Source organism: Vigna umbellata, chromosome 8 (genome assembly GCF_029865625.1).
Source record: "Vigna umbellata cultivar VRB3 chromosome 8, Vumbellata_1.0, whole genome shotgun sequence".
Taxonomy (NCBI): domain Eukaryota; kingdom Viridiplantae; phylum Streptophyta; class Magnoliopsida; order Fabales; family Fabaceae; genus Vigna; species Vigna umbellata.
This window is the reverse complement of record NC_142172.1, coordinates 43998921-44022786: the sequence shown is the minus strand read 5'-3', so window position 1 is coordinate 44022786 and position 23866 is coordinate 43998921. Positions and strand designations below refer to the sequence as shown.

At 30.5% G+C, this 23866-nt stretch overlaps 2 protein-coding genes across 2 annotated transcripts; both read right to left on the bottom strand.

Moving 5' to 3' along the window:
• Positions 1-114: 114 nt before the first annotated feature.
• On the bottom strand, positions 115-2676 carry AO1 (amine oxidase 1). Its single transcript, XM_047294896.2, has 4 exons — positions 1494-2676; positions 1290-1403; positions 564-1102; positions 115-430 (listed from the first exon to the last, which is right to left on the bottom strand). Exons 1-4 carry the CDS (start codon positions 2664-2666, stop codon positions 277-279), a joined length of 1980 nt encoding a protein of 659 aa, XP_047150852.1. The 5' UTR covers positions 2667-2676; the 3' UTR covers positions 115-276.
• Positions 2677-11831: 9155 nt separating this feature from the next.
• On the bottom strand, positions 11832-15315 carry LOC124822840 (uncharacterized). Its single transcript, XM_047294915.2, has 7 exons — positions 15031-15315; positions 14800-14917; positions 14329-14417; positions 14165-14211; positions 13931-14019; positions 13264-13397; positions 11832-12635 (listed from the first exon to the last, which is right to left on the bottom strand). The coding sequence occupies exons 1-7, from the start codon at positions 15127-15129 to the stop codon at positions 11997-11999; spliced, it is 1215 nt and encodes a 404-aa protein (XP_047150871.1). The 5' UTR covers positions 15130-15315; the 3' UTR covers positions 11832-11996.
• Between the last annotated feature and the right edge of the window lie 8551 nt (positions 15316-23866).

The following is a 23866-nucleotide window of genomic DNA, read 5'->3' as shown; positions in this document are numbered from 1 at the left end:
ATAAAAAAGGAATGTTACATGTATTATATTTTGAAGTGTATATTTTTTTTAATTCTCACAAACTCGAAGTTTTTAATTGTTTAACTTAGTATAGGAAAATTACACTTGATTTGACTTAAAATTTATTGAATAATATCATGCTTGCAGGTTACAATAGTAAAAGAACAATAGCTACTTTATTTGTACCCCTTTCATGTTATTTTTGTTTAGGAGTAATGCATGGCTATTAGTTTGGTTAATCAGCTGAACATGCCTTCTATCAGTTCATACTTTTATTCAAAGCAATGGACTGCTTTCAAAAAAGTTAGCTGGCCTCAGCTCAAATCCACCATGAATTGCTGGCATTGCTGGAAAATCTTCCTGATAAGGAACATGATGGATCCCTATTGTGTGCCATAGCACTATGTCTCTATTTTCAATCTCTCTATTCCTGTATCCATCATGATCAACAAGGTTAAATCAAAATTTATAATGTAGTTATATATATATATATATATATACACACATTAAACTGCAATTAATTTAAACAACTAAAATACATTATAAGCAATAAAAAAAATTACCTTTGGCTCCAAACGGCTAAGCCGTCATCTCCACGGCTCCTATCAGCATAAAACCCTCCAGCCCATCTCTCTGACCTGTTATAGGGAGTGACCCACAAGTCATATTTAGTGTAAGACGCTCTTATTTGAGGGTAATCGTCATCAGACATCAGAGAAGTAACTGGCTGTGAGGTGATCAGCCGGTAACCCACTTCATTCCCTAACTTTGTCCTTTTGTTGGGGTTTACTATTAACAGTTCAGCTGGCTCCAAGCCCAGCCGAATTCTACCCTCGGCTTCCCTCTTGGCAATTTCTCCGACAACTGTCCAGTAACTCTTTCTGGGTGTTCCAAACCCAGTTGCTCTTGCCCTTTGCAACTTAGCATTGATGAAAGAGTTCCTATTATCATCAATGTCAAGGTCTAGATAGTAGGTTATGTGGTGATCATGGTAGTTGGCTATAGTGTTTTCTGCCACCAATCTTCCAAACACCCTTTCTTCTATCTCATTTTTCTCTCTATAGGCTACTGCTTTCATCTCCATTATGCCTGTCAGATCCACCTATGCATGTAACACATACCCAATAAACTCTTTCAACGTAAGTTTCCTTTTGTTTCACTAAATTATGCATTTTCTTTACTTGTCATATGTGTGTGTGTGTTGTAATACTGACTAATCCACAATCACAGAATTGAACTCTTTCAACCATATCATGAATCTAGTCAGAAAGTTGTAAGAAGAATCTTACCCCAACTTTTATACTGCCACTTCTTAAGAATTCCCAGTCAAGAACATAATCATAGTTCCCCACAGTAGCAACCATTCTGACTACCAAACTAATTTCAGGTTCTCCATTTCTTACCTGCACAAAAGCAAAACAAAGTGAATTCACATCAAACAGAAGAAATCACATTCAATCAAAGCTTCTACAATATACAGTATAACAATTTACCACTTTTTGGGGGTTGTTGACTTCCATGTGCCTCCAAGCCACATTGCCAGAATTCCTCTCAAAAATGCAAATAGCCCTGGGAACCTGTTGCACCTCTCCTATAGGCCCTGTCATGTAGCCATCCATGTACACTGCGTTGCTCGGGCAATCAATCCTCGGTTGCAAGGTATCTGCTGCACGTCCAAAGCCAAATTCCCCAGCATCCATGAAAGTCCTGAAATACCATTCCTCTGTAGGATCCATGTAAGGAACAAATGTCTCAGACACATGGCCCCTATATAGAACTCTTCTATACTTGTTAGTTTTGGAATCAAATACAGAAGCAGTTGATATGATCATTCCCGCCCGAGCATTGAACCCAACATGAAAAACCCAATTAGCCCATTTCACCTCATGGCCATCCACGGTGAACCCAACATCTGACACATTAGACGAAGCAGACGTTTTCGGCCTGCTGTTGCTGCTTGAAGATTGAAAATCTGTACCTTCAGCCTTAGGCAAAGTGGCAATGTACCTGTCATTGTACGCAGTAATCTTCATTGAATCAACATCAACTAGTACCGTGATTCCCTCAATAGGCCTTGCCCACACATTAACTGATCCTCCCCTATAGAAACATGACACTTTGAGGGCTCTCTTTGTTGTTTGTTCTCCAAACCAACCTACGGTAAATGGTACACAAGAAACTTCAGACAAATTCAAGCCCCTTTTGGTTATGGAGTGTTTGAATTTGGAGTACGTAAGAGGCAATTTGCTGGCTAGGAAAAGCTCATTGAATGTGAAAGGAGGGTATCCATGACCAGTGTAGATTTTATCCGATACAATAGAGCTTTTGTTTAAGTCCACTACAAGCTCGTGTGTGTCACCCTTGGCTCGAACAACTACCTTGGCTTGGCGAGGAATGATAGATATGTCTTTTGTATTTGAAGATAGCCACTCTATGACGTGTTTCTTGTCTGGTTCTTCCACATCCACGAAATGATAGGTCAGGTTAGGAATAGCACCAAGGTAAGACCCTTGAACTATATCCCTTGTTTTGTTGATCTCAGCAGGGGAGAGAGGGTCTAAAGGGTGAGGCAAACTATTAATGGAATTGAATCTCAGAAAAATTACTACAACGAGACTTTGAACAATTATGGAAACCGCTTTATCAAACCTTGATCTCATGATCATGTTGTTCACAGTACTGTTCGTTTGGGTATATAATATATCATGCGACTGCCATGTTACATTTATACTACCATATTTTATGTCCCATGGTAATCATGAATTTTGAAGTATCCTATTTTATTCATGTGAAATTTCAAAATACCAAGAGTTCAATTGTTTTATGAAAAGCTGTATTTCTTTACATTGAAGTATTGAATTGTTTTATTTAAATTTGAAAGACATTTGTTCAAATTGTATTGTTTTATTCTAATTGACAATTTAGATACGAAAATTAACTTTCATATTAGTTGTCAAAGGAATGGATTGAGATTTTAAAATGTTTTAAGAATATAGATTTATAAGAACAAAATCCGTTGACTTTTAGAAAATATGAAAAATGATAAGAGTCAACAAAAAAAAGAGACCTGGCTAAATATGAACAAATAATTTTATAACCTTTGTTTAGTAATACTGAAAATAAAGTTTTGATTCAAATTTAAGATTCATTACAATAATATTTTCAAAGAAAATAACTAAGTACTGTACATTAATGTTTTTACTGCCGATTTCGTATGATAGTAGAAAAAAGAAAAGTGGCACAACCGATTGAAAAAGAATTGAAAGAAGTCTCAATAGTTTAGATGAAATTGTTTGATGAATACAGTATCAATACATTATATTAAACAATAACATGAAATTCATTAAAAACTTTTTTAAGAAGTTGATCCATTGAAATCAATATACACTTTTGAATATTAAAGATTTTTTATATATTCAACAATATCTTCATTAAATATAATTATTTTTTGCCGTCCGTAAAAAAAAATAAAGGCTTGTTCTATTATTCTTCGGTCTTTTTATATTTGTTATGTAGTAGCATTGAAAATGAAGATATTGGTTTAATTTTGAAATTCATTATAATGGTACTCTTAGCAAAGAAAATTACCATGAATGTTTTTACCACCTTCAACTAAGACATGTTGTAAAGAAAAGTAATACAACCAATAGAAAAAAAAAACGGAAAGTCTTTAATATTTAGGTATATTTGATAAATTTATACATGATTACCAAAAGTCACATTGAATTTATTGAAATTATATACTTTTGATTACCAACAAATTTTTTGTTAATTCTAAAAATCCTAATTAATATAAGAAAAATTGACATTCCTGTTTAACAAAAAAAATATTTATTATAATTGAATAAGAAAAAACTTGGTGTATAATCTAAAAATTTTATTGAGTATCATAAAAAAGTATAAGAGAATCTTGTAAAATATTTTGAAATTATTATTCAAAGTAAACACTCACACACCTGAATATGAAAAATGTGGATTTTTCTATTGAAACTTATGAATATATAAATTTTAGTCAATAATAAAAAATATATTGTAAAGAATGTGTTTAAGGAATCTCTTTGTTGCCATCTCTCTTGCATAATAAAGAATTCAGTAAACTTGGTGAATGAAGTGATAGTGTTTAGCTTAGACAATTGAGCTGGAGAAGATTTAAGTTGAGGTTATTGATTTAATTTGCATTGTTAAAGAAAAAAAGACTTGAGTTTAAAGCAGTGAACATGGCAGTTTGATTTTCAACAACACTGTTATTTCCTTGCGTTCACAGCAAGAATAATTGATTAATTTGATTGCTTTACTTTTACAGTGAAACAAAAGAGTATGATGAGATCCTTTGCGTGCTTATCTTTGATGATATCTGTTCGTCTTTCTGAATAAACCACGTGAATTTCAGTTTTACATTTTTAAGATTATTAATAACTCCCTTTCATTTTATTTGCATTTTATTTTAAAACTACTATCGATCTTTGGAAAAATGACTTATTATTAATTTGTTGTTATTATTTTCTCTTATTTTTAGCTTTTTTAGCTTATTTTCTACAATTATTTTTTTTTCTTTATCTCTCTTTACCTTAAACTCATACGTCAAAAAAATTGAAATACACCTTCACCATTTTCGAGAACAAAATTGCAAAAATAAGGGTTTGAAACAAGTAGCCACTTGCTTGCTTTGTATGGTAAGAAAATATGAAGGAAGCTGCATATTATGCTTCATTGCTTTAAAATTGACTAAATATAATTTGGAACTTTCTATATTATTATTTTAATCCCTGTATCATTCCATGAACTGTTAGTTGAATTGATATCTTACTGGCTCAATTTATAAGACTAAATATTCGATTGACTTTACAAAAATAAAACGCCCTTTTAAGTTGTTTCTTTCAAACTCTACAAATAAACTATTTTATATCTCTCCATCACTATATCATTATTTTCTCAATTATATTATTGATATAAAGTTCTTTTTATAATAAATCAGTAATATCAGTTATTTACCTTTTCATTCTTTTATTAATTCTGTAGAAGGCATGTAGAAGAATTGAATAGAAATTCCTGCCAAAAAACTGCTCTGAACAAGAATTGAGCAGTATAACTGTGACATATGGTTACAGGTGGATATCACATCATGACAGAATGGACAATCTCTGAGTTGTGGTCAAGCCGGCTAGACAACCCTAACTTCAAAATATAAACTTTGACTTCAAACTTACGTTATTAAATTCAAAAATTTCAATTACATGTCTCTAAAGCATTTATTTCTGGTTTCTCTACAAGACAATAAGAGAACAAGTCATCAGAAAAAAAAAAAAAGTTTTGATTCTTTCCATTCAATGAATTTTGATGATGGTGTTTTATTATGATAAAAACCTCTTTTTATTCTATGCATTACTCAACATTATACAGTACTCCTATTGAATGAGTCATGAAACCACCATTAATGGTGGACATTACAATTAGTCCCAAGAAATAAGTAACAAAGAATTCATATATAATAATTTGAATTTGAGTAAGAAATTCTCTTTCATTACATTGTTGGTATGGCTAAGTTATACTAGATACGTTTTCCGTTTGTGTTTCTTCAAAGCAAAACATACTAAAAACAAACATTTAATACCATCTAACGTATTCAAAGATAATCCATTTGCAAATTCACTTTAAAGCAATTGAAAGAGTAAAATTACAACATCAAATAATAATAAATAAATAAATAAAAGGTTATGTTCAATCTATAATATAATAATTAGACATTAATATATTAATTAAGATATTAGATTTAGACAGTTTTTCACTGATATCACATACTTTTAAAATTACAGGTTGGAAAACGAAAAACTACCAATGTTACAGTAATTAAAGGTAAAATAAATTAGAAAACTAGAAAGAAACAACATTGGGCCAATTCGTACGTGTCTGTAGACTCTAAGCCAGCCCAACCAAAATCTATTCTGCCAGCTTCTTCTTGCACCTCCTATGAATTTTGTATTTCAAATTATATAATCTAAGAATGTAAATTTTATATTTTTGAATGTATTATCTGAAATTCATTTATATTTTATATCACTAAATATATAATTCAGAATGTAATTTACTATATTTTAAAATATATAATCTAAAAAGGAAATAAATAATATTTTATATTGTACAATTTAAAATATAAATATATTTCAAATTATATAATTTATAATGTATTTTTATTTTATATTTTGAAATGCATAATTTGAAATATAAAAGAAAATTTAAATTATACATGTTGAAACACAAAAAGTATGGGAATGCAATCGGAATTACGAAGGTGCACGAAGAAATTATTCTGATAAATTAGGCCTGAAGTATGAGATGAGGCCATGTTTAATTTTAGAGAAGCACATAATCTTAGTTGAGAGTTATGTGATTTATTTAATAAGAGAAATATTATTTTTTATATATGAATACAAGTTATTTTGATAATTGTATTGTGACTTTAAGTATGTCAGAATAATATTATTAAAATTATTGATTTTGAAATTCAGAGTGAGTTAAAATTTAATTATTGAATAATATGAGATTGTATTGATAAAAAGAATTAAAATCAGTGAAGAAAAGGTGAAAAAAGCAATATAAAAATGGAACAGGGGAGTGACAGTAGAGAAGGACAGAGAGAGGGCAGAGTTTTGTGGACAATGATGCAGAATCTCGGGCTAAACTACAAAGAGGAGATTAGGAAGATGTGAAAGATGAAAACGTCTCATTTTGCTAACATCATCTTACTTCGAGTAACAGAAACCTTGATACCTAAACGACACTTGCTAACCGACAACTAACTCCAATCCCCAATATACCACACTTCCACTTCTCCCAATACCTACCAACAATCTCTTTCTCTTTTTAAATTCTTTTACTTTTTTATTTCTACCATTCTTTTCTTAATCTTCTTCCCATGTTATAAATCACACTCGTTTCGTTTTATGCCTCAAAACACACAAGATATTTTCTAAAACCACTTATTGAATATTGTAAATTATCTTCTAACAATAATTGTAACACGACTTTGCTATAAAAACAATAGTTTAACATTCTTCAAATATTACAACAAAATCATTTTTCATATTTTTTTTGGCAGAAATAAAAATCAGAGGAAAAATAAAATCCAAGTGTACAAATTTTAGAAATCTTCATTTTATAATCAACTCAAATAAAATAATTCAGTTTTAAAAGTATAAATAATCCTCTTTGATGAAGATAATAAATAAACTTGCGCATGTGATATAAGTACAATTTCGTTTTGATGTTTTTTCTTTTATCAGCTGGTTTTGATGTTGATAGGAATATTTAGATGAATCAAATATAATTGTACAGACAAATAACAAATAATAAATATCTTTACAAGTAATTATGTTTTATTTGAAATCATTAACTCATATTTAATTTATGTATTTTATTTTAAAATTTATATAATTATATTTTTTTATTTGTTGTATTATTTTTTAACATTAATCTTTTTATAACATTGTTTTTACTTTCATTCTCTTAGATATTTTGTGGGATAGATTTTTTTTTAGATAGTGAAAAAAAAGAAAAACATCACAGATGAAGGTGTTGTTGATAGATTAAAGGAATACAAAGGTACCCTATAGAGGTGCGTAGCATGTGAAAGTAACAAAAAGGTGTGATAACATAGGAACAGAGTTTTCTCCTCTATCAATTATATAGAATTAAAGATAAGTTTAATACGAGATAATTATATATATATATATATATATATATATATATATATATATAACTTTTAATTTAATAATAAAATGAACATAGTCAAACTTGTGATATGTGATAATCATTATAAGAGTTATTAGTCTTATTGTAATGATTGTTGCTAAAAAGGTTATTTTTAAGAAAATTTAATAATAATCAAACATAATGAAAAAAAATAAAAGTTTAAATATGTTTTTGGTTTGTTGACTAATTGGAATTCGTATGTTTTTAAAATCTTAGTTTAATTTAAATTTTAAAATTTTAACAAATTTTTTATTTGATGTTTCCAATGTATTTTTCAATTTATATTAAATTTGAAATGTGTTAAACGAGGTAAACGACTCAATATGAAAATGTGTTAAACAGTGTAAAATTTAATTAAATGAAAGTTAATGAACCAAAAACAAAGGTTTAAAGATAGATTAATTCAAATTTTCAATGAAAGTCAAGGAACTAAAAATATGTTTAATCAAAAAATAAAATATGAAATACATAAAACTTAATTATTTGAACTGTTTGGTTTTTTGGTCATTTCAATCCTTTGTTGGTCTAGCTCTTTAAAGTCACGATCATTAAGGATGTAAATGCATAAATACTTTGATGTTTGAGTCAGTATTGATTCAAATGCATTCTGTTTTAAATGTTTTAATGAATATAACCTAACTACCTTACTTGAAACTCTTAGTTATACATTTTATAATGAGATATTATTTATCATTGACCAAATCATGATACAATTAAAAGAAAAAAAACAAAGAAAAGAAAAAAAAAGGCAAAGATGCAAAAGAAATTCACTCTATTGTATTGCCTTTCATAAAAAAGTAATACATATACACAAAAGATGACCTAATGAGATAAGGAAAAAACAAAAAAATCCTATATAAATTACAGTTGTCTAATATATTCTTCTGTTATGCTATTTTTTGTTTTGCTTTTGTATGTGCTCAGTTAGCCTAAGACAGGTCTTGCTTCTATTAACAATCACGTCTTAACACAATTATGGTTAACTTGTGTTAAACTACTGATTAATAAATTAAGCTAAACACTTGTATATCAATCATCTTCATGACACATCCATGAATTTATAAGTTGGTTCAGTGCTTGTGGACGTTTTAAGTTTATACTATACAAAAAGTTTTGTAATTTAATTCATTTAATACAAGATATGTGATAAAAATACATAAAAGTGTACTAATAAAAGAGCTTATGAAGATAACTTATGTTTTAGAATACCTTTCAATAATGATTTCAAAAATGTTTTGGTTGAATGGTGACTTTCTTTTAATTTGTCATTCTTTCTTATATCCACAAGTAATTTTTTAAAGTTTTTTATAGAGATAATGTTGGATTCTTGCATTTTTATAACTATATAATTTAAAAAATCTCATGAAAAAAAATCATTATGCTCCTAAGTTAACCATAATTGTTTTTGTTTACGAAAGATACTATAAGTTTTATCTTCATATATAATTGATTTTTTGTAATAATTATATTTTGCTTATATTTCGTAAAGCTTAATATTTTATATCATAAGTTTGATATTATCCTTCATGTTTTTTTTATTTTAATAAATTTTTATATGATAAAAAATGAACATATTTTAAAATTTATAATGATATATAATATCAACCTAAAGAAAAAATATATTTTCTATATTTTTTCCCGTTTCTAACAAACACACTTTATTTTTATTTAATATTTATCATATACTAATAAAATAACATTTTGACTTCAAAATACAAAATAATTGAAAATCACCAAACTTGAAAAAAAACAACACAAATACACACACATAATATTTTTAACTTATTTCTTATTAAATCTTTTTAAACATTGAAAATTTTATATTTTTTAATTGAGTTATGCAGTTTAATTTTTTTATGTATTAAAAAATATAATATTTTATAATTAACACAAAATGATATTGAATAATAAAAGTAGTTTATTAATTTACAGTAGTTTTATTATAATTTAAATTAATTACAAAATCGAACTTTTTTCTTGATATTTCAATTTTATTGACGTAAATTTTATTTATTATTCAAGTACAATTTCTTGTTGCGAAAAATTAAATTATCATCATATTTTTTATAATTTTACAGATTATTTTGCTACTGAAATCCTTTTTTTTTCTAGAAACAAATTCTTAGCATCATTTTACTTTTAGTTTTATAGATTTATATATTTATTTTAATAAATTATTTTATTAAAATTTGTAATTTTTTATAAACTAATATGAATATAAATTTAGAAAAGATATTTAATTTAATATTTATAAATTAAGTGAGAGTAAAAAATTTGAAGAATGATTATAATAAATAAGATAATATAAATATATTAGAATTATAGAAATATAAAAATTATCATTATAAAATATTATAATTATGGTAGTTTTTTACAAATTTAATTTTGAAAAATGTTTATTTATTTGGTTAAAATAATTTATGCAACACTTTTTATGTGTAATAAGTTAAGAAAATAAAATAAAATAATAATATAATTGTAGGTGTTTAGGCTTATGGGTCCAGGTCAACTCTTTTTTCTTATCCTATCTTCTAACTCTAAAATTTCAATTCACTATATTAATAATAAATATGTATTAAACGTAACCAATTTATCATAATATTTCAAACTTGTATGTATAAATTTCAAATTAATGTCAATCTAAGTATAGTTTTACTGGTGATTATTATACTTAGGCTTAATATAATCCTCTTTAGCCTTAAAGCTCACGTAATATTGACCGACGATGAATTCATCTTACTCACCGACCAGTTGTTCCATATCGATGAAACCGTCTAGTCTTAAACTGATCAAATGGTTATAAGATACAATAAATGTTAATATTTGAAAAAAAATTTAATGTAAATTCAAAAGTAATTTATAACAAAAGAAAATCACAAACCTTCCTTATATAAAGATAAATTAAGAAAATTACAAAAATAAAGTTTTAAATGTATAATTTTTTTAAATGTCTAATAACAAAAAAAAAATTAAACTTTCAAATTTTTGAAAATTTAAACTTAATTAAACGTGGTTTAATTTCTTTTTAAAATTATTTTTAAAAAATAAAATAGCGATGAAATCATTAAAAATAAAAACAAAGACTTATGTGTGGTGTGAGTGTAATAATGTGAATTTATATATGTTCAAATTAAAAAAAAAAAATGAGCAAGCGATAATAATGATTAAAAAGAAATCAGGAATAAGAAAAAATTGTATATATATATACCTTTTGAAAATCAGTGAAAAGGTTTAAAACAAAAAGAGTTGATGAAGGAATTAAGTTAAAATAGGTGGTTTGCACAAGAGTGTTGGTCCAGTTGTGAAAGGCAGACAGGTTGAAATTGACGATCGACAACCCCACATACAGCATCAGTTGTGGCTTTAGCTCTGAAGCAACAGCAGCAGCTAGGGTGTAGCTAGGTGGTAGCCCTTCCCCCCTCAAGACCTGCATGCATTAAATGCTGCATTTTGCTTTCCTCCATCACTCAAACACCACTCATGTGCTGCACCTGGAAATGGAACCTGTGACCAACCTCACTCACTCCTACACTTCTTCTAACCAAGTTTTGACTTCTCACTCACACCACCACCAAACCCCACACATATTCCCACCAACTCTCATCCTTCGTACAACACATATATACACTATTATTGCAAACCGCCAACAAAATACAAACTCACCGTACACTGTCATCAAAAACTTTTCAAACTCCTTCCTCCTTTTATTCATTATAAACAAACAAAGTCCAACCCAAGTTTCTACACAAAATGATTCCCTTCGTAAACTCACAATATAAAATTCTACTAAATAGTAAAACAAATCACAAACCATCACCCTTGTCTTCGCATTTTCAACGCTTTCCCATTCATTCCATCACCACTACTGTTTCCGACCGACCTGCACCTCAGCGTTCGCCGTTTCGACCACGCTACCTTCTTCCCATGCTATTTCCAGAACGACTCTCGAAAAATTAAGATATATGATGCACGCCGTTTCATACCCCGCCTCGCACGTCGTCGTTTTTTATTCTTTTAATTCTAACGCGGTTAGTAACACCAGGTGTAGATTGTTGACGCACGAGGGAACTTGAAAATTGAAATTGAGGATCAAAAATCGAATCAATGTCTACTTCATGGTGGTAATAATAGTAATTAATACATTCAAATATACTAACACTATGTACTCGGGTGAAGGGAGAATTGCAGTGGTAAATTAGAGGGGTCGATTGCGGTGTAGTGCTATTTAGATTTTTGAAATTAAAATATTAGAAACGCTGAGAAACGGAAACGTGACGTCTTCTGATGTGAGGGGAAACAATGGAGATCAGGCCACCGAGTGGGGGCCGCATCTTCGACCTGTAAACCATTTCGTCGTACGGTCTTCTGTAGAACTTCACATAGGGCAAGAACGATTCTCGGCACCTCTCTCCCTTCACGGTCGCGTGGCTCTCTCGACGGAAAAACGTTGCCGGCGACTGCAGGAACGAGGTCCTCGGCGGGGCCGTCACTCGCTGCGGCAGCGGGGTGGAGGGGAAGAGGCCCTTCCTGGAAGCCGGGGGGCCGCGGGGCGTCCTCGCGACGGGCGAGGCGAACGAGAGCGAGCGCGCGTTTAGCGGCGAGATCAGCGCGGGAGAGGGACTCGTGGGTCCCACTTTCGATGCTGACGTGTCGGCCAGGCTCAGGTACCAGGGCTTCAAGGAGTCCAGGTGGTGAGAGACGGTGAATGAGAAGCGGGAAGAGGAGCACGAGCCTATCTTCGCCGTTGATTTCACGCTCGAGGCATCGAATCGGAGGGACGAGGCTCGCGGGTACGCCGCGAAGTCGTTGAAGTCGAACGATTCTTCGAAATCCAACGATGATACCACCGTGGTCCACGATGATAGCTCCACGAACGGCCTAACACCCTGCAGTCCAGTGCACCCAACATGAGAACAACACACAGGATAATTGCTATTCTGTAATTAATTTATTGCAATTGATTTGAACTAAATTACATTGATAGGGTACAAAACTAGAAATAAGTGGCATACGTCTTTTTCAATCCTAGCAAAAAGCACGTATAGTGTTCCCTCGTACCCTATGAATCTAACGGAGAGAAGTAAAATAGGTTTGGTTTTCAATTTCAATACGATATGACACGTAGCCGAGCAATATGGTGTTGTGCTGTATTGTTGCGTTTGAATTTATGATAATGAATAGTAACGGGAAATACGGTACTTTTTGTGCATGGGGTACATTTTTCATTTAGTTAAGGAGTGGGTTTGGATATGGTATGGCATGGGGTAGTGGGTGGACCACCAAAAAATCAGGGGAAATGGTCCATCAATTGGTGGTGGTCAAAGAAAGTAGAACATGCATGATCTGAAGGTATGATGATGCCAGAAAGGGTGCATTACATACCCAACCAACACACATCAGAAGGAGACTAGACTAAAATGTGGTGGAACAGTGTTTGAGTTTAACTGGCACTTGGTAAACAGTACATGGTAGACTACCAAAACTAGATACGTAAGGATTTTGAATTGTGGTTACCTTCCACAAGTAAGCGAAAAGTGAGGGAGGGTCTATCACAAAGGCTTTGCATAGTCTTCCTGGGTAGTACTCCGCCACAATTTTCAGTGCTGGTAGCAATTGGTTCATGAAAGCAGATGCTGATCTGTAAAGGCCTGCAACAACCAAATAAACAACCCCTTGTTAATTACATGTTTCCCAGATGTGTTGAATCTTGAGATTAGCTCACGGTTTAGTTGCTTAAAAAATGTGATCATAGTTTATTATAAAATTGTTGGGGGTGAGAAAAAAGGTAAAGGGGTACTGGCAAAAGCTAAAAAGGAGAATCATGGGTTGTTCCTCTGATGCCTTGTGCTACTGCAATAGCATAATTTAAGGAAGCATTAAAGATTGAAATGGACCAATTCGGGTAGAGAATGTCAATAATGACTCCAATTCCCAATAATACCCTTTCTAACATGGCTACATTGTTAGCCTAGAGTCTGAGACACCCCAGGGGCACTCCGGACACTTTCTGTGTGCCCCTCAGGCCCTGCCGGTGATCCCAACAGAGTTCCATATCATCTCTGCCCTCTCATTTATTGTTCTGATCCCTCAATCTTTTCTGTTTACTTCTTTTGTTTGTTTATCAATAATTGCTTCAAAATGGCATTATGGAAATTTGGCTAATGCAACCATCCGCACTTACTTGCGTCAAAAAGCATCACAAATTGCTCTACGTTTTTTGGCATCGTCGAAATAGCCACCTCCATTGTAAAGGCCAGCAAACGAGTAAACCTTCAGGGATTAAAAGAAAAAAAATTAATAAATTAATAAATTACAATAGCATCACTTTATTTAGTTGCTTCTGCTATAATAATTAATACCACTGATGAAATTGTGAAAGCGTTAACAAACTCTTGTCTCGTGTCTGGTAACTTACATTTTCTGGGAATGCAACTTTTGATAGTCTTGCTTCAAACGAAAAATCTGTCACCACCCCAATTCAAATCACGAGTTTTATTTCAAGTTACCAAATTAAATAATACTATAAAAAATAAGGCAGAAACCCAAAGTCCGAAATGAAGAAAAGGTTAACGAAATTACCATGACAGGTCTGGATTCGTCGTCATGACCAGCCACATAGGCCAACCCATCAGCCAGTTCTGCTGAGAAATCATCCGCTATCAAGTGATCTGTTTTAAAAAAATCCCATCAGTTAAAAACGGTATTTACATTCAAAGTTTCAACAAAAATAAATAAGAAAACCAAAAATTTAATAAAATACAAGTACTGCTAATAATATTTTTTTGTGTGTCGTTTGGGGGTATACGGAGAAGGAAAGAAAAGGAGAGTGACCTAATGATTACTAGAGTGGGGTGCGTTTCACTTTAACCTTTGTTTGGTTCAATGGAAGGGAAAAGCAAGATTCTTTGGCGAGAGAAAACAAAAAGAGAAGTCGGCTTGTTTTCACAACGGGCAAAAGCTTTTGCAAGAAAAAGGAATTAAGGAGATGAAGTGGGGAAGGAGAAAGAAGAAAGAAGAAAGAAGAAAGAAGAAAGAACTTGTGGAATATACCAGTGATTACACTCTCTCTCCAGGCAAGACAGGCCTTGAGTTGCTTCGAAGCTTTTTTCACACTATCCCCTTTTGCTTTCAAGAACCGTTTCACACAAGCGTAGTTGCAAAACTTCTCCTACACAATAACAACAGCAAGAACAAAATAACTACAATTTAAGTCATCCTCAAATCACGTCAAGCAACAAAACCTATGAGTGAGTACTGAAAAAGTAGAGAGAAGAGATAAACCTGCTTAACAGTGAGAGGGGTTTGTTTTCTGAGAAGCTCAAGAACAGCTTCGACTTTGGCTGTCTCCTTGTGATCTCCGAGCTCTGTTTTCTTCCCCATTTCGAGAAACACTAACTTAGAAACGTGAGGAGTTTGCAATAATTACCAAATCTCCGAGAAGGTAGCAAGCTAGAGAGTAGAGAACAGAACGACTATTATTCCAAACTTCTGCTTCACGCAACCATTAATATAAAGCAAAGGGCAGGGTTATTGTCGCTGATCTGAGAGAGAGAAACTTGAATTGAATGAATGTAATGTGAAGAAGGAAGTTGGAGGCTTTATTTATAGCTAAACGACGGAAAATAACGCCGTTACGCAGGAAGGGGGGAAACATTAAACACTTATACGAGAAAGGCTTTTTGAAAACGTCAACACTTGTGTTTGTTATTACCCTTGAGAGTCCACAGTGGTTTTTTGAGTCAATGTCCCAAAATGGGTCCCCACTCAACACCGCAATGATGCCCCCGACAAGGATTCGTAACGGAAAACGCCGACTTTGCGTTCTTAAACTAGTTTCAATTTTTCCTAAGTCTTTTAATATTTTCCCCAAGATGTGCCCAAAAGTTGTAAGTGTAATTACACACATGAAAAAGAAAAAGAAAACAAATAACACTCTACTAGATAAAGAGAAAGGTAAAATATAAAATATAGCCAAAGGGCAGAGGAGATACAAGACAAATAAAGAATTTAAAAATTGATAGTTGTGAGATATCAAATCATTTAACTGAAATCGAATATAGGACTTCTAAGTTTTTCTAATGCGATGTCACCGACTGACCCATTTTATTAGCTTTTCTCTATAATTGTGAAATTATTCTAAAATCATTTTTGTCACCATGCAGATGAAATATTCTTGAGAGTTACAGTTTTCATACAAGAAAAGATAGATTTTCTGAAAGGAGTAATTGGAGTTCTCATATCTATCACAATCACTGATTATTAAAAATGTTAAATTTTTATAATCAAAATTAATAGGCAAAACTTATTAATGGCTTTATAATATAATAAGGTGGTTAAATTTAAAGTTAATTTAATTTTATTAAATTAATTCAATAGAATAAGATTTGTTTTCAGTGTATATTATTTGGTCTAATTTATAGGTGAGGTGAATTTTTCAACATATTCTCCTGCACCGTTAACATCCAATATGAAAATTGAGAAAAATTCGATAGACTCAAATTTTAGCTATGATAAGTTTTTAATTTTGATTATAATAGATTTTTATTAACTCTAATACTATATTATGCTTTGGTTTTTAATTCTTATGATAAGTTCGATATATATACTTAGAAGTTAGTTTTTACTTAATTTGAAAAACTTTTAAATTTTATTTATAAATCAATTACTTGAATTATATTATTCAGTGTTAATTATTATATTTTTATATTGTATTGCTTTATTATTAATCTTATGCACTGTCTTAACATATATTTAATTATATTTTCAAATAAAAATACCATAATTAACCAAAACATTACTGTCTAACTATGTTGACTTGTGTATCGTAAGTTATAATAAAAGTTTTACCCTTTTTAAAATGAATAAAACGCCAATTTAATAAGTATTATTACAAGGATATTAAAGAAATAAATATAAAAAGTTAGAATCTAATGTTTTAAAAAAATACTGCTAAAAGAAATTTGTGTACCAATTAAAAAAGTTTTTCAGATAAAAAAATTAGAAATGAATTGAAAAAGCTTACCAAACAAAACCTAGATTTATTATGAATGTCGTTCTTATAGTGGATGTTGTAGGTGAACTGCTCATTATTGTACTTCAATTTATTGAAAACACCACAAGAGAAAATTATAACTCCTAAGAACTTATACTTTCTTAAAGCAGAAAATTACTAAACAACCACTTAGTATTTTATTTAAACCACCATTATTAAATATTAAGTCAACCTTTGGAGTTAATTTAAACAAACTCAAACTATAAATTGATATTTAGATCATAGAAAAGCAATTTTTCCAATACTAATAAAATCACTTGTTATTAAAGTAGTCATAAATGTATATTCCTACAAACTTCATATTCAAGATAGTCAGTTTTAAGTGTAAAAGAGTACAAAAGAACTCATTATAGTATTTAATAGTTAGTAGGGATTTCTCTTTTTGCGAAATTTTCAAATCTAAAAATGTGAAATTTGAAGTAGACTTTGGAAAAATAATAAAAAGGATCAACCATTAGTCCAGAATCAAACTGTTACTAAAACTCTATGGTGACGTTTTCACTAATTCTCGATATTCCTGATTATATATATTTCGCTTGATTTTACCAATCACACTATATGGATATATGAATGACTATTCAATAACTTTTGGCCACAAAGATTGAGTTGTTCCTAAAGCTATTTCTTTTTTATTATATAAAAATTAAATGCACAAAAACATTTAGTGCATATATAATGTGTTTCTAGTTGAATATGGAAATAGTATTCGGAAGAAGTAAATTTTTATAGTGTACATTAATACTTATAGATATCATTTCTCACAATTGATTATTTTAAAAATATTTTAAATTTTCTATTTATGTAAAATGTTATGAATTTTTACTTTCTATCTTAATCTTTTCTACCTTTTCTTGAATTTGCAATATATTTCAATATAATTGAAAAAAAAATATAATTACAAATAAGATTTTTGAAGAAGCTGCACCATAATCACCAAACAAATTAGCCATGCACATTAAAAGAAATAAACAAAAAAGCTAAAGTAATTTTAAGAGAAAGTAACGACAAATTGAAGAGAATTGTTGTTATTATTTTTGCATATTTCACTAATTTAATTATCTGAAAGTAAAAGGAAAAAAAGGAACAAGTAAAAAAAAACTAAAGTGTATGCACTAAACAAAATGTCTATAAAACTCTGGATTCCAAAAAAGTTTAACAATTAAGGAATCTGCAAATTTGGACTTGAGTGGACAATCAGTAAAATGCTAAAGTTGTCCATTTTTTTCTATTTAAAATTTAAATAATAATTTTCTATTATTTTCCCTAGCAGATAATTACTTTAACCTTGTAACTAATAGAAGATACTATAAAATCATTTTTGAAGGACTCTTTGATTTAATTTTTTTAAAATCCATCATCGCCTTTCGGTCCATAGTGTGATTCTTTACAACATTGACATGGGCGCAATTGAAACTTTTTTTTCTATACGCAATTATTATAATAAAGATGTATTTTTTATTTTAAATTCACTGGATAGAGTATTTTCATTATAGTCTTGCAAGGTGTCATTCAAAAGTTTCATAAATAATTGAAATTTTATCACTCTCACCTGTTCACAAAACATAAAACAAATGACAACCTTTTGAAAACACAAAAGTGTCTCTCATTCACTTCGCAATCTTTCATACACAGAAGTATACGTGTTTCTTGAAAATTCTTCTGACTCATATCACAAAACATGTATTTTATTCAATCTTACATTATAACATCATCCTATGGAATATCAACAACTTTGTTGTGTCATGTCTATAGTGTGTAATTCTTCAAAAATTTCTCATAAATAAGAAATCTTGTATGATTTTTAATTACAAGTACTTACTCATTCATTAAGTCTCAAACGACAAAATAAAATTCATTCATGAACCTCGTTATAAAACAATAAAAATCTAAATGCATAAAAATGAAAAAATTAAATGGCAAATAAAATTGGACGGAAAATACCTTACCCTAACATATTTTTTACTTTTATTCAGTTTCCTATTCATGCATATTTTTCTCTTACCATTATTTTTGACCTTACTTATTATGTGGGTTTTCCACTTAAACGTTTCTAATATTATATTCTAACTCTTCTTCAAACTTTTCTATTTTACACCTAATTCAACCTTTCATTGCAAAAGATTATTTATATGGACAATTTCTTCATCGGTTCAACCTTTTCACATGAATGAAGAATAGGTATCGTAACCTTTTCTAAATTAAATACTACTATATTTCATATAAAAGAACTATGAAGCCAACAAAGGTGCATGTGTAGTGTGTGGTTATCATCGGCACATTAACTCTTTTATATACTAGCAACAACAGATTTTTAAATGAAAACAACAAAGTTTTTGTTATTAACTAAAAATAAGAAAAAAATATAATATTTGTAAGATTTAATTCTTATTTTACAAGTTAATTTTATAAAATTGAATTATACTTAAATTTTCTAAAATCATACTAAGATTATTTAAATCTTATTTTAATCAAATTCATTACGTGACAATGATATTGACTCATATTAGACTATTTACTAATATTTAATCTCACACAAAATTTTTATTCCTCTACATGAAGAATGGGTTTTAAATTCCACATAAACTATGATCGAATTAAAACATAATCCTCACCTTTATGAACTTAATTGTACATAAACTCAATTACTATGAATTGGTGTATGAAAAGATAAATTTTCCTGGTATTTAATCAATATATAAAATTTTTAAATGTGTAGAAGAGACTATACCTTCTTCAAAGGCCTATTTTTTTAGCTAATCAATGTAGAAATATCTTGTTAATTCCTATTTTTACTTAGTATTGGTAGAGATTTTCAGCCTAATCTCCAAGAAGCCACGAACCAATTCTGTTTTTCCTTAACAATGGACTTTAAATTATTTATAACAATATATAAATCAGCACGTAATCTTCATAATTATGAAATATAAAGCTGTAAACCAATACATATAATAACATAATTAAGAATCATTACTAATGTATACTGTATAAGAATTAAACCGGTTGTTTTCCCTCACCATTTTTATTTTTTATCCAAACACAAGAAAAGATATATACGCAAAGAAGAATTGTTATCTGTTATTATTAGATGATATATGTTTTGAAAAGGAAAGAAAATGTAATATTAAGTGGTAGGATTTTTTATTTGCGTGTTTTTGATGGTGTGTCCTTGGAAGTGGTTGTGGTTAGGAAATTATGATAGCACAGGAGATGCATATATTCCTTTACTCACGTAGCAGCTAGCGGCAAAGTGGCATTGAATTTTCATAGTGACAGTTCAATTATGATATGTGAGACCTGAAGTGTGGTGTGTGCAGTGCAGGTCGAAGGGAAAGGCTGCAGTGATGGATTAGGCTGAATAGGAGAGTGACTGTGCGGGAGAGTAATTACTCGAACAAGTACATGATCATTTTTTTGGAAAATGGGATCATATAAGAACTTCTAAGTATGTGGCCAAAACAATACTCGGGCACGTGAACGGATATTGCGGGATAAGTAGAACTATGATTACTATCTATGTGTTACAGAGAGAAGGGTGGATGATTTTGTTTGTAGTAAGTAACTGCTTACTACTCATTCAAATAATAGAGCTACTACAATACAATCATCTTTCCCTTATCTATGCCTATCTACCTATTAGGTATACCTATCTGTAGCTACCTAGCTTCCTTCTGATTTTGTGAACTGTGGTGTCTTTCCTTTGCTTTGCGTGTCTCCAATCAACACTACTAGTCTCTACTCTTGTTCTTTGCTTACAAGTGGAAAATGGTGAATCCCACTTTTTCTGCTCTCAGATTGTTCTTATTGCATGGGGGGTTAAAGGGAATATTCATTCACCATCTCCACTCTCTGTTTAGATTTTATGGGAGATTCTCCTCTTCTTTTAACTTCTTCGTACCACCTTCCTAACTCTTTTCTCCTACTTTTTTTTCCCCTCTCCATGCTTGTATGAATCATTTGGATATATCCTACATATATCCATTCTTTCTTCAATCATTATTCTCGTATACAACAATCTCTAAGTTTTGTTCCCTTCAATTCGTTACTCATTCAACCATAATGCATGCATCACCAATGGACTATAAAACATCAAATCACCATTTTACTAAAAAATCCAGCCAACCCTTGATTTATTTAATCTAAGCTATACCACCTACATCTTTATTCAAATCAATTCTCCTTTGATTGGTATGCAAAGGACAAAAACATTTTTTTCATTAGCATTATATCAAACAGACCTGATAAAAAAATTATATCAAACAGCACCTTCAAATAATATCATGACAAGCCACTTTTTTGAAACCCTAATATCTTGTCATCATTTGAAGCAGTTGTGTAATAGTTAAAATATTCTGTCTGCTTCCTACACACACATGTCTGTATATATGCACTATATGTATGTACTATATATCTATATATAAATATATATATATATATATATATATATATATATATATATATATATATGTCTCTATATATATGTATACATGTATGTATGAATGTGTACGTATTATATGATAATTAAGCAATTAATGGAGGTGTTTGGTTCTCCTTAATTAGACCTCATGAATGAGACGCGTAGATATTTAAATTTACTTTTGGCATCATGAAGACAATGAACCACGAACAAGGGAATTCGTACATATGGATACAAAATAATGCATGAAATAGGTGGCTAACACAGTAAATCAGTCGTCCTCATGCATTCCTTATATTATATTTATCGAACACACTGTTTTTGGACGACAAATGCTTGTGAAAACAGTGTTGGCAGACTCACACGGAGAGAAATTGTTCAACACAAAAAATTAACTTTGTTCCATAAGTCAAAACCTTGATACTTGTTCTTCCATGCTATTTAAAAAGACACTTACATAGTAAATGATAGACTAAATAAGTTCCATGTTCATAGAAGTTCAAGCTCCGTTGTCCTTACGGCGGTGACCCACCAAAGATAGAAAAAGAATCAAGAGAGAGAAATTGATGCCCAGGACATTCTCTACACGTCAAAAATTTAAAAATGAACATTTACCATTGCCGAATCGTTTTTTCTCTTATTTAAATAAGTGGGTTTTTGATTTAGGAATTTTTTATGTAGCCATCAACCTCTGCATTCCTTAATTAATTGCATGTGTAGAAGAACGTAGCCCGATTTCGAAAGCCAAAGTCAATATATATTGAAATAGATTAGAGAAATAAAAAAATGGATTAAAGAAAAGAAATAAAATCATATGAAGAAAACAGTACATTTTGTGGGGCTGAGAAAAAGTAAATCACGAAGCTAAAGCGGTGTTTAGGCTGCTAAGTTGGGCTTCCAAGAAGAAGTTGTAAGCTTTATCGTTTTGGTTAAACTAATATTGATAAAGGTGGAATTTAGTGTGACATATGTTTCACTTGTCGTCATTCAAATATCACAGAGATTCTGTTCTCTCTCTTTCCTTTTTTCAACTTCGTTTTATTTTATGATAATTAAGAAAGTGATAGTTAAGTAATGTTTGAAGTTTTGGGTTAGGATAATTTGAATATAATAATAATAATAATAATATAAGAATGGGGTGAGGTTGGCTTAGTTGAGCTAACTGGTGAGTCTTTGGGAAGAGATATCATACGTATAGTTGGTTGAAATAAATCTGTCCCACGTGGCCAAGTTTTACTAAAGTCGCTTATCTTGTTCTCATCTCACTCACCTACCCTGTGTCACAAAAATCTTTCTTCACTTTCTCTAATTTCAAAATTTGAAACACTACCTCTCTCCCTCCCTGTTGCCCTTGTGAACATAATGACCAATGCATATCGCACACCGCACACACCACTTTTCTTTAACTAAAACCACATCATCATTGAATCATTACTCCCTTTAAATTCAAAGTGCACGTTCCTTTTCTCTCTCTCCTAATAGTAGTTCTCACTGTTTAAAAGATTAGAGAGACAGCGATTTTGCTAAAATAATAGAAGCAAGTATGTAATTTGACTAGAATTGGAGTGAGTGGGGCATGTGTGTCTGCTTTTATGGCCTGAAACGGACAGAACTTATGAGGCTTCACATTACTTCAGAGGACTATCTTCATATGTAAAAGGACTCATTCTGGGACACACCAATACCACATTCATAAATGTCATGTTCCCCACCTCTTCCACTGCAATTATAACTATACTCCTTTTATTTATTTATTTTATTATTATTCATCATGCAACTCATCGTCTTACTACTTCATATAACTCTGTCATTAGTGCTTATATAATTTAAGAGGAGCTTTGATACCTAAGTTCAAGGCAAGAAAATCTTTCGCCAATTTCTTGTAGGATTTGCATTCAACCCATCTTAAGTAAAGCTTTGACCATTTAATAATTTATTCTTCTTGCGGTTTACTAGTTTTTTCAAAATGATACTCAATAATTAAACATGTATGTAAAAATTTGCAATAGTTTGCATGATAAAATAATGTCAAATTATAATCGTATCATATGATAACAATTATTGTTACCTTATATTTTTACGTGCAAACTACGTGTATAGTCTCGCATAAATATATTATAAAAATTAAAAAAAAAAAACTAAATACTAAGCGGGTGTCAATGAGTATCGTTATTAAGCAGAAACAATGGGAACGAAGGACCTGAAGCACATGAAGTAAAGTGGTGATATGTTTATGTGAGCTCATTAGAGATGTAAAAATATTAATAGCAATTCAAATTAAAATTTTAAGGAAATGATCGTTGTTTACTAAGCTTTTAGTTTTAATTAACGACTATTTCTGCCACTTTGCTCCCTTTTTCTTTTTCGCCATAGTCGCCAATCAGAAAACTTTATCTAATGTTTTCATATTTGATCCTACCTTCGTTATATCGATATATATAAAACACGAGCTTTTGAATAATGTAAAAATAATGAATTAATTAATCCTGTTCGATCTCTAGCGACAACGTTATTTCCAGTTTTTTTATCAGTATGAACAAAAACAAGGTTAGCGACAAGATAATTTCCAGTTACAAATAAGAACTTCTTCGTTATTATCTTATTGGTATTTTGTTTAAAAAATAATCTTTATCTATTTTGGGAACATTGCA